The following is a 12,706-nucleotide window of genomic DNA, read 5'->3' as shown; positions in this document are numbered from 1 at the left end:
AGAAGATGAAGTGTGGGACAAAGTTAAAAATGAAATAGGCAAATTATTATGAGATGAAAGTATGCTGTCTTCATTCAGTCCAATTCCCAATTACAGGGTTGATATTTAATAAAAATTTATTTCCTCTGCCAGACTGCATGTGAATAGTGTTTGCCAGCTATTTTCAAAGATGTTGTCCTGTTCCTGTGTTTTCTCATCTGTCATCTGTTCATCATTCCTCTTTTGGACCAGGCCCTTTTCTAAAGAATATCTTTTAATCTTATCTATTCCCTTTGCGCTGCTAACCTTTCATTTGCAGTAAATAAGGCACCTATTTTGCCTATTCTGATTCTTTCTAAGAACATTTCTGATGGATTTTCTTCCTTAAAAAGGTTTTTTAAAAATTTTTTTTCAAATATAGTAAATCTGAATAATTTTCGATCGTATGGATAACAATTGCATTTATTTAAATGAGTAGCCCTTAAAAGTTTTCAGCTCTATTATGGATTATAGAAATTTCTTGGTTTTTTGTTTTCTTTCTTTTCTTTTTTAAAGAAAGTGAAGTGAGGGATCAATTCCACCTAGAGCTAAAAATGAAGCTGAGCCTCTCTGTGAAAGGATGGTTTTCTGCCCCCAAAGACCTCTGACTTTCTTTACATTCTAGACCAGGGGTCGGGAACCAGGGGCCTCAGGGCTATATGTGACCCTTTAGGTCCTCAAGTGGGGCCCTTTAACTGAATCCAAACTTCACAGAGATTTGTTCTGCACAGCTTGGATTCAGTCAAAGGGCCCCACTTGAGGACCTAGAGGGCCACATGTGGCCTCGAGGCCACAGGTTTCCCATCCCTGTTCTAGACAATGAGAAAACTTAGCTTTAGGATTGTACGTGCATTTTATCATTTTATCATTGTTTCTTATATCATTAGTTCATTAAAAATAATAATCACATGCATTCACATAGTATACTTACCAGGCACTAAGTGCTTTACATATGTTTTCTCACTGTTTTCCACAATAACCCTGGGGAGTAGGTGCTATTATTATCCCCATTTTACAGTTGAGGAAACTGAGGCAAACAGAGGTAAAGTGATTTACCCAGAAATAGAAAAGCTGGATTTGAATTCAAGTCTTCCTGACTTAGGGCCATAGTTGTATCCATTACACCAAGTGGCTTCCTCATTAGTAACAATACACTTCATAATATAATATTACCAAACCGGCAGTTACAGGAGAATTTAATTTGCTGTTACAACTATTTGCTCATTTCACAAATATAAAATGCTACTTTAATCACCTAAAAATCATAAAATTAAATGGGACAGCCTTGATTTTAGGTTGCTGTTCATTTGTGTCCGACTCTTCTGCTCCATTTGCAGTTTTCTTGGCAAAGATATTGCAGTGGTTTGCCATTTCCTTCTCTTGCTCATTTTACAGGTGAGGAGACTGAGGCAAACAGAGTTAATTAATCAGCTAATTAAGTGTCTGAGGCTAGATTTGAACTCATGAAGAAAAAGAATCTTCTTGAATCAAGGCCCATTATCACCTAGCTGCCTCAATTTTAGGTTGCAATTACCATTATATATGAGTATATGTATATGTACACACATTTGTACATATACATGCATATACACATATATCATATATACATATACAGGCACGTATATATTATGCTATTGCCAAATACATGCTATCAAATAAGTTGCGACTATGTATGTTACACTTTTTTAAAACTACTTGTGGTGTAGTCATCAATTCCACAGAATGTAGTTTTATTTCCCTTTAAGGAAAAAGTACGGGAAATTTTAAAGATTGTAGCTATATTTATTTTAAATCTTTAGGAACTAAATTAGAGATGTATATGAAAAACTGTTGAAATGTTTAATAAATTTTTGTGTATTTCAATGCACAGGAGACCTGTTAGAAAACATGATTCTCTTTGTGTCATGATTTGTGAAACAAACGGTTTCTTCCTTATAACTTAATACTTTGCCTTATATCAATGTTGGATCCCCCTGGTGGGAACCAGATCCTACAGCTTGTAGGCCTGGGCTTCCACTAAAGCACAGATTCTCTACAGGAAGGGGCTTGCCTACAGTTCCAGGGAAATCGAAAGGTTTCAATTTCAACTCTTTGATGTTCAGCATTTCGGCACAGCTTAGTAAGTGGTCAGAGGAAGCCTTCAGTTTTCGTTGTACTTGTTTGGTTACATAAAAGGGGTGTGGGCTGGTTGTATATGTATATATATGGAATATATAGTGGGTATAGAAAGATTTTACACCTTAGATTTTTTCACAACTCCTAACTGGCACTTACTTTAAAAAGGATAACCTAGTTCAGTGCTATTATAGTGGGCAAATGGCCCATCTGTGAGGAGGGTCATTCCCTATAGTCTCCAGCTTCCATTGAGAAACCTGAGACCATCCACATTTTTGTTAGAGAGACAGCCCAATGTACTTACACAGATTGGTCTCTCCTTTAGGCAGGTTTAGGGAAGAGGAAGGAAAACAAAGGCATTAAAATGGAAAATGGAGGATCATCGATTTAGTGCTGGAAGGGACCTTAGGGGCCATCAAATCTAAACCCCCTCCCCATTCTACAGATGAGGAAACTGAGGGTTAGAGAGGTTAAGTGATTTGTCCAGAGTCACACAGCTGACACATGTCTAAGGCAGGATTTGAACTCAAGTCTTTCCACGTCCAGAATCCTATAGGCTTTGCCACTTAGCTGTCTAACGGCTCCAGTGCCTGGAGAGTAGGCTCAGATTACAAAGGCTTCACTCCCAAACTGATGTTTCTAAAGTCTTCCTATCCAAGTTGTTTACGCTACACTCTGTTGGGCTGATTCCCTTGTTGATAACACGGATGCTAAGAAGTCCCCTGCATTTTTCCTGGAGGTAAAGGGTTTAGTTGAGTTTATACCTCTACTTAATGAAAAGAAAATCCAAAGTGATTATTTCCTGTGCCATAAAATCATTGCGTTGCTCCCCAGTCCTTGCCTAATCTTGGCTTTCTTGGGGCAGAAGGAACATAGGGAACCAGGATTTTTAAAAGTACCTTATTGGGGCCACATAGCTCTCACTGGTAGCCACATACTCAAATTCCAACATTCCCTGGTAATACAGGATTTCATATTCATATTCATCTCTCTCTCACCTCCTATAACACTGATGGTCACAAAATTCACTCCATTTTCCTCTCCCCTAAATGTTATGTTAATCCAGCTGTCCAGAAGTCAGTCCAAACTGGCTACCTATGTATGGCTTCAGATTTAATCTATGTGGATCTCAGTATATACATACATACATACATACATACATACATATATATACATATATATGTACACACACATACATATACGTATGTATATGTAGGTATGCATGCATATGTATGCATATGTATGTATATATACACATATATATGTATACATATATGTATATATTATAAGAAAATTGGACAAGAGAAACTATAGGATACCTTAAAACTAAATCTTGTTTAGTTAGTTTGTACACTCCTTATGCCTCCTATGAAGTGGTATCCTTCTTCTTGGTGTCCAGTGAATACAGCTGAGTTTTTACTTCAAGATCTGATCCATTTTCTCCTGTATTTCCTGAGATAAAATGCTTATGAAAATAACGTAGCAAGACAATGCTAAATGGGGGTAGCTAGATTCAGTGGATGGAGTATCAGGCCTGGAGTCAGGAAGACCCATCTTCCTGAGTTCAAATCTGGCCTCAGACTCTTGCTAGCTGGGGGACCCTGGACCAGTCACATAACCCCATTTGCCTCATTTTCCTCATCTCTAAAATCAGCTAGAGAAAGAAATGGCAAACCACTCCAATATCTTTGCCAAGAAAACCCCAAATGGAGTCACAGTCACATATGACTGAAAAAAAATGCTAAATGGTAAAGCATCACCTAGCATTATTTCTAAGTACTTTCAAGATAATTAAGCTGTCTATTATGAAGCTTCCCTTCTTACTTGATTCAGTCTTTTCCTGCTTAAAATGGAAAATTTGAGCACGTGGATATTGTATGATCTTCACTCTCAGAAGGGAAAATTACTTAAGAAGTCATTAGGCCACAGTGCCTTCTTTATTAAAATGAATAAAAAAGAAATATCATCCAGGCCAGTAAAAATCTCCATAGACACTGCGAGGTTCTGGGGATACAAAGCAAAATAAATGAAACAGACCCTATTCACAAGGATGTTAAAGTATTTCAGGGGAATCAATATGAGATCTTAGATTTAGAAAACGGCAAAAGATCTTTAGTGGTCACCTAGCCCAAACCTCCTCATTGTGTTTCAGAGAGATTGGGCAAACTGACTAAGGTCCCCCAAATAGAAGGTGGTAGAAAAAGCAATAGAACCAGATCCTTTCATGCCAAAGGCCCTGTCCTTCCCCTGGATCACACTGTTCCCCTTCCTGTTGTTCATCGTTCCTTTTTTAAGAGGACTAATGATAACACAGGGTGATGTCTTGACTCACCAATTAATCGGATTTAAGTGAGGCAGTGGCACAAAGTAGTCAGCCACACTCTCTCTTTCAGAGTTATCAAAGTCCAGTGGCAAGACAAAAGTCATGACCAGGTGTGATTGCTGGGGATACAATGGATGACCTTGGCATCTTCAATGTCTGACCAAGCTCTAAGCCCTCCATGGTGTCTATTTCTGCCACCTTCATGGCTATTGGAACAAATTGTTTTCATCCACCCATTTCTCAGGGTGAAAGTCTTCACATGCTTGGGATAGACGCCAATGGGTTTGACAATTTGAAGCCTGTCGGTTCCCCTCAACCTAATTTAGCCCATCTACCAAGGCACTGAGGCAATGTGGTATAGTGGAAATAGAAGTGAAAGAGTTTACACACAAGTTCAAATGCTACTTCGAACACTTACAACCCTTCTTATTCTGGGAAATTCACATCAGTTCTCTTGATTTGTAAAATGAGGAGGCTGAATGAGATGGCTTCTAAAGTCTCTCATAGGTCTATGATCTTCTACATATGCAGAAAACATGCACACAAAAAGCAAATACAGGGTAATTTTAAGGGGCAGGAGGTACTAACAATAGGGCAGGAAGTAGGACAGATTTCTTGTCAGAGGTGGTGTTTAAGATAAATTTTGAAAGAAGTTGAAGATTCTGACAGGTAGAAGTGAGGCGAAAATGCATTCCAAGCATTGTGACAGGCTTTGTACAAAGCCCAGAGATTGTGGAAATGAATGTTGAAAGCTAAAAATAAATTTTAAAAAAAGCCCAGAGATTGGAGGGTTGAATATCATCTGTGAAAAACAGCACAAAGGCTAGACCATAGTGTGCTTGAAGGGAATAATGTATAAGATGCCTAGAAAGGGATCCTCGACTCTCATTGTCAAGGTCTTTAAATTCTAAACAGTGTCTTGTCTAAGAGGCAAAATGGAACCTTGGGAGATGTGATCTTATGATGTGATAAATAAACCCAGAAGAATAATTTTGTAATACCTAATATAATATAAATGGAAACATTGCTAAAGTGAAACTGAACTCTGAATAATTGAAAAGCCAACAACAGTCCAGAGGTGGATATTGAAATATACTTGCCTCTTCTTAGCAGAGAATGTTGCATATACTAAATGAAGTGTTTAATGTATTGATTATGTTGTTGCTTAACTGTTTTTCTTTATTAATAAGGATAGTTCAAATGTGAAAGCATGGCACAAGAGGATTAGGCTTACCTGCAAGAGACTGTGGTTCAAAGATTCACAGCATAAATAAACATTATATAAATGAATGATTGAATAGGTAGATGGGGTGGCAGAATGGAGATTCCTTTTAATTTTCAAATGCAGATGTTGATATTAACAATGCTATCTAGGCCTGTCACACCAAAAGCAAACTACATTGGATTTCATCCCTCACTGTTTAATTTGAGTTGTATTAGAATAAGTAGAAGAGAATAAATAGAAAAGAATTTTGAAGAAATCCTTTTTATCTTCTCACAACCCACAACAATGACCGTCTTAGTAGCTTTGGACTTAGAGGGTTCACTTAGAGAAGTGGGATCACACATTTACAAGCTTAGTGCTTGAGGGACCTTAATGAGCTCCTGACCCAATACGCTTATTTCATAGGTAAGGAAACCGAGGATCCAAGAGTACAAATGACTCACCCACTATCACATACAGTTATAAAGCTTCAAACACAAGAATAGCACCAGGGATAGCCTCTAAGTTCTTGCAAGATAGAGAGATAGACAAAGGAATGAATGGATAAATGAATAAATAAATCCTTAAATAAAAAATAGATGAATGAATAAATAAATGATGTAGATGTTCAATTGTAATTGACAAGGCAGAAATTAGAAAAGATATTTCTAAGTGACATTGAGGTTGTTTCTAAACACTATCTGCTGAGTCAGAACTAAAATTGAACTGGGATTTCCTTTCTCCTCCTGGTTTTTTCCCTCATTCTTGACTTTCAGTGTTGAACTTCTATAAAGTTTAATCACTTAGCTACTGTATATCATTAAATCACTAAATTGATATTGCCAATGGTGGTGGAGAGCTGAGAAGGCCTCACTATATGTCCAGAGTGTCTCCAGCAGCCTGGATACACCCATCCAGTGCCATTGCTTCATTGTTGGTATTTGAAATAAAAATAGGCTGACAAGACAAATTCATGCTTCTACTGGGTATTAGAAGAACAAAAGAAAATTACCTGGGGCTATAAATACGATATGTCCAGAGGCACTCTTACTTCCTAGTCAGCTTGGGTACACTATTCTATGCTCATCTGCAGTGACATTGCCCGGAAGAATGTCACTGAAGTTACACAGTAGTGGCCAATTTGCTTTGTAGAAAGACATTTTCACAGTGCAAGTTTCTCATATTGATGAAATATATGGACATTTCTAATACACATATGTATATGTATAATATGTATTCAGTGTCTCCAATAAAATCCTCCTCTGATGCCTCAAAGTAATATGCAAATGGCCAAGGGTTTTCAAAGATTCTGCCAAGGAATCCAACTATATTCAGGCAGATTGAAACTAAAAAGTCATAAAGTAAAAATGTAATAATTGCTTGTATAGTTGTGATCTTAGGATGGAAAATTTTCTAAAAACTTATTGATGAGTGATGCTCTACAAAGGGCTGTCAATACTATGAAAGTACAGATTATTATTTATCAGAAGAAACTGTTTAAATACACCTAAATATATGTCTATATGTGTATATTTATACACATGTATGTGTATATGTTTTTACACATAGTAGTCAAGGTTTCCTAAAAGAAAATACCATTTTAAGCTTTAATAGTTACACTTTCAATCATATGCACACACATATAGCCATATGTATGTAAATATGCATGTATATGTGTCTGCATCTCATATATATGTGTATATATGCACATATACACATGCATACATATATGTATATACACATATATGTATTAGATGCCAGTACATTCGCCATAAATTTGACCATCAAAAAAATCTATAGAACAAAGAGACATACACAGGAATGTACAAATCTTGCAAAATAAAATGGATAATTTATGTTCCTATAGAGCAAACAGCAGCATAACAGAAAAAAATTTCTTCCTTATGGTTATTGGAAAAAAAGTTTCTTCTAGCTCACACCCAAAGCCACAGGGATTGTCTCTTCAGGGGTTTTCTGGCACTTCTTTGGCTGAGTTCCAGAAAGGTTGTGGTCCTTTAGGCATTAACTCTGTGTTGATGATGTAAAGAAGAGCAAAGTAATAAAAGGTGATCCTTGAACTGAAGGATCCTTCAGTATCTCACTGAACTTTGCAGAGGAGCTTGTCAGAGGTACAGAATGAGAGGATTAGAGGGAAATGTTACCAAGCAGATAAGTACTGTTTTGGTGCTGATTCTTAGTAGACTTATTGAAAGCAGCTCTACTGAGTCAAATTGATATATTAAGAGTATAACAGAGGATGAGGGCTTCAGTGTTTGAAGGAAAGGGGAAGGGATTAAGCATTTATATAGTGCTAAGAGTGCCAGGCAATGTGTTAAGTACCTTACAAATATTATCTAGGTGAAATGGATCATAATTCATGAAGGATAGTATTTGGCTTTGTACAGACATGCATTTTATTTATCTTTTATTAGGAATATTGGAAATGTCAATGATATTTTTCTGTGATCACCAGGTAGAACAAAGACATTCATAAGTTGAGAGAGAAGAATGACGAAAAGTAGCAATGAGTCCCAGTTTGCAGCTTTACGGCTCTGCTATGAGAACATCAACGAGTCCTGCATTAAAACCTCCTACTCCCCAGGACCCAGAGTCATCCTCTATCTGGTCTTTGGCTCTGCAGTTATCCTGGCTGTCTTGGGAAACCTCTTGGTCATGATTTCAATTCTTCACTTCAGGAAGCTATATTCTCCAGCCAATTTTCTCATTGCCTCCTTGGCTTGTGCTGACTTTTTGGTGGGAACCACTGTGATGCCCTTTAGCATGGTGAGGTCAGTGGAGAGTTGCTGGTATTTTGGAGAGAGTTACTGTAAATTCCATTCATGTTTTGATATGTCATTTTGTTATTCTTCCATTTTTCACTTGTGCTTAATCTCCATTGATAGATACATTGCTGTCACTGACCCTCTGGTCTATCCAACAAAATTCACTCTGCCAGTTTCAGGAATTTGCATTACATTCTCCTGGCTCCTTGCCATTACATTTAGTTTTTCACTTCTTTACACAGGGGCCAATGATGATGGGTTAGAGGAATTAGTAAGTGCCCTCACCTGTGTGGGAGGTTGTCAGATTGCTGTGAATCAAACCTGGGTACTGATAGACTTTCTGTTGTTCTTCATTCCTACTCTGGTCATGGTCATTCTTTATTGTAAAATTTTTCTTGTAGCTAAGCAACAGGCTAGAAAGGTTGAAAGTATGAACAGCAAAACTGAGTCCTCCTCAGAGAGTTACAAAGCCAGAGTGTCCAAGAGGGAGAGAAAAGCAGCCAAAACTCTGGGCATTGCAGTGATCGCATTTCTGATTTCATGGTTCCCATATTTTATTGAATCTATAATTGATGCATTCCTAGGGTTTATCACCCCAACATATATTTTTGAAATTTTAATGTGGTTTGCCTATTATAACTCAGCCATGAACCCTCTGATTTATGCTTTATTTTACCCTTGGTTTCGAAGAGCAATTAAACTAATTGTCACTGGGAAAGTCTTCAGAGGTCATTCTTCAACAATAGATTTGTTTTCTGAACATGTTAAGGATTTAGATTGAAGAAGATAAAATATAGAACAAAATTAAGAATGGAACAGGTGAATTATTATAAGATGAAAGTATGCTCTCAAAATCCCAATTTTAGAGTTGATGCTTAATAAAATTTATTTACCTTGCCAAGTTGCAGATGAATAGTGTTTACCAGTTGTTTTCAAAATTTTAATCCTGTTCCTCTCTTCTCATTTGACATATGTTTTTCATCATTATTCCTGTTTTGGACCAAAGGGTAAAAGGATTTTTTTCTTCTCTAATGAGTATGTTATAATCTTATCTGATCCCTTCCCTATGGTAGCCTTTCATCTAGTAGATCCTGTATTTTACCTACTCTGATTCCTTCCAAGAACATATCTGATATCTTTTCTTCCTTTTAAATGTTTTTTTAAATGGTTGCACATAAAATAAATGTGAATAATTTTCTATTGTGTAGTAAACAACTGTATTTATCCAAATCACTAGCCCTGAAATGTTTTCAGCTGTATTCTAGATTGTAGAATATTGTTGGAGTTTTTTTTAACTTCTTTGCCTTTTCTTTCTTTTTTTCTTTTTAAAGAAAGTGAAGTGAGGGATTAATCCCACCTACAGCCAATAATGAAGTTGAGCCTCCCTGTGAAAGGAGTTCTTACAGTTCCAATGGTTTTCTGCCCCCCAAATCCTGGCTTTCTCTATATTCTGAACAATGAGAGAACTTAGCCTTCCACAGGTTTTTTTTAGTGTAAGTGCATTTTATCATTGTTTCTTATACCATTACTTCATTAATAATAGAAATCCCAAGCATTTATATAGTATACTTGCCAGACACTGAGCTAAGTGCTCTACAAATATTTTTCTTTGGCTTTTCACAATAACCCTGGGGAGTAGGTGCTATTACACCCATTTTACAGTTGAGGACACTGAGACAAACAGAGGTGAAGTGACTTGACCAGGATTACAAATGTCTGGAGCTGGATTTGAATTCAAGTCTTCCTGATTTAAGGCTCATAATGGTATCCACTACACCAAATGCCTTCCTCACTAGCAATATTATGCTACAATAATATAACATTACCAAACCAGCAGTTACAGCAGAATCTAATTTGCTTTTACAACTTTTAGCCCATTCCATTAATATAAGAGGCTACTTTTTATCACCTAAAAAAGTCATAAAGTTAATATGGGACAGCATTGATTTTAGGTTGTTGTTCAGTTGTGTACAACTCTTCTTGACCCATTTGCAGTTTTCTTGGCAAAGATATTGGAGTGGTTTGACATTTCCGTTTCTTGCTCATTTTGCGAATGAGGAACTGAGACAAACAGGGTTAAGTGACTGTCCAAGGTCATTCAGCTAGTTAAGTGTCTGAGGCCAGATTTGAACTCATGAAGATGAGTCTTCCTGAATCCAGGTCCAGCACTCTATCCACATTTCCACTGAGCTGCCCCAATTTTAGGCTGCAATTACAATTACACATATATGTATATGTACACACAGTGCACATGTACATGCACAAACATACATGTATTACACATGTATACATGTAGGTAAGCATATGTAATGCTATTGCCAAACACATGCCATCAAATATGTTGCAACTAGGTATGTTATACTTTTTTTACCCACTTACTGTATAGTCAGCAATTCCCTAGCATGTAGTTTCCTTTCTCCTTAAGTTAAAAGTACAGGAAATTTTTAAAAGGTTGCCAATATATTTATTTAAATCTTTATGAATTAAAATAAAGATGTATATGAAAAAATGTTTAAAAAGTTTTAATCATTTTTGTGTATTTTAATGCCCAGCAGGTCTGTTGCAAAAAAATGATTCTGTGTGTTATGATTTGTGAAGTGAATATCAAAATATCAAACAAACTATGTCTTTCTTACCACTTAATGTTTTGCTTCATATCAGTCTTGGCTCCCCTGGTGCAAACCATATCCTACAGCTTTTAGGCCTGGGCTTCTGCTAAAGCACAGATTCTTTATACAGGGGCTTGCCTACAGTCCAAGGGAAATTTGAAGGCTTTTCACCCTTTGGAGTTCAACATTTGGGGCATAGTTTAGTAAGGGACCAGAGGGTACCTTAAGTCTTTATTATACTTTTGTTATTATATAAAAGGGTTCTGAACAGGTGGCGCACCCTAGTTGGAATATACAGTGATTTTTTAACAACACTGACGTTTGCCTTAAAAAGGATAATCTAGTTCAGTGCTACTATGGTGGGCAAAGAGCCTATCTGTGAGGAATGTCATTTCCTATAGTCTCCAGTTTCCATTGAGAAACCCAAAACCATCCACATTTTTGTTAGAGAGAAAGCCCAACACACACACACAGATTGTTCTCTCCTTGAGACTGATCTAGGGAAAATGAAGTAAAACAAAACATTAAAATGTTATATGGAGGATCATCGATTTAGTGCTGGAAGGGACCTTAGAGGCCATCAAATCTAAACCCCCTCTCCATTCTACAGATGAGGAAACTGAGGGTTAGAGAGGTTAAGTGACTTGTCCGGAGTCACACAGCTGACAAATGTCTAAGGCAGGATTTGAACTCAAGTCTTCTAAACCGCACATCCAGAATTCTATAGACTTTGCCACTTAGCTGTCTAACAGCTCCAGTGTTTGGAGAGTAGGCTCAAATTACAAAGACTTCACTCCCAGATTGATATTCCTAAAGCCTTCCCATCCAAGTTGTTTACACTATACTCTGTTGGGCTGATTCCCTTGCTGATAACACTGATGCTGAGAAGTCCCCTGCATCTTTGTTGGAAGTAAAGGGTTTACTTTATACTTCTTAATGAAAAAAAAATCCAGAGTGATTATTTCCTGGGCCATAAAATCGCTGTGTTGCTCCCCAATCCTTCCCCCCATCTTACTTTTTGGGACCAGAGGTACCTTAGGGGACCAGGATTTTTTAAAAGTACTTTATTGGGGCCATATAACTCTGGCTGGTAGCCAAGTACTCAAATTCCAACATTCCGCTGTAATACAGGATTTCATGTTCTGAAATGTCTCTCTCCTCCCATAACATTGATGTTCAAAAATTCACTCCATTCTCTTCTCCCCCTAAATGTCATATGTCTGCCTAGATGTCCAGAAGTCAAAATTTAATACCTATATGTCTTCGGATTTAACTTACACGGGTCTGGGTTTTTTTCATATTAAATAAGAACACTGCACAAGAAGAACTCTAAGATACCTTAAAACTAAACCTTGTTTATACAGGTTCAGAGATTCCCAATGCCTCTTATGATGTAGTATCCTTCTTATTGGTGTCTGGAAAATATAGCTGAGTTTCCGTTTCAAGATCTGGTCCAATTTCTCTTGTTTTCCCTGAGATAAAATGCTTATAAAGATTATGTAGCAATACAATGCTAAATGGGAGCAGCTAGATGGTACACTGGATCTTCCTAAGTTCAAATCTGGCCTCAAACACTTAATAGCTGGGTGACCCTGGGCAAGTCACTTAACCCTGTTTGTGTCAGTTTCCTCATCTGTAAAATGAGCTAGAGAAA

At 37.1% G+C, this 12,706-nt stretch overlaps 1 protein-coding gene across 1 annotated transcript; it reads left to right on the top strand.

The window, feature by feature from the left end:
• The first annotated feature begins 8,168 nt into the window (after positions 1–8,168).
• Positions 8,169–9,224, top strand: LOC118858153 (trace amine-associated receptor 7a-like). The gene has a single exon (XM_036768613.1). It carries the CDS (start codon positions 8,169–8,171, stop codon positions 9,222–9,224), a length of 1,056 nt encoding a protein of 351 aa, XP_036624508.1.
• Positions 9,225–12,706: the final 3,482 nt, after the last annotated feature.

Source organism: Trichosurus vulpecula, chromosome 7, assembly GCF_011100635.1.
Source record: "Trichosurus vulpecula isolate mTriVul1 chromosome 7, mTriVul1.pri, whole genome shotgun sequence".
Classification (NCBI taxonomy): Eukaryota; Metazoa; Chordata; class Mammalia; order Diprotodontia; family Phalangeridae; genus Trichosurus; species Trichosurus vulpecula.
This window is presented reverse-complemented; position numbering and strand designations above follow the sequence as displayed.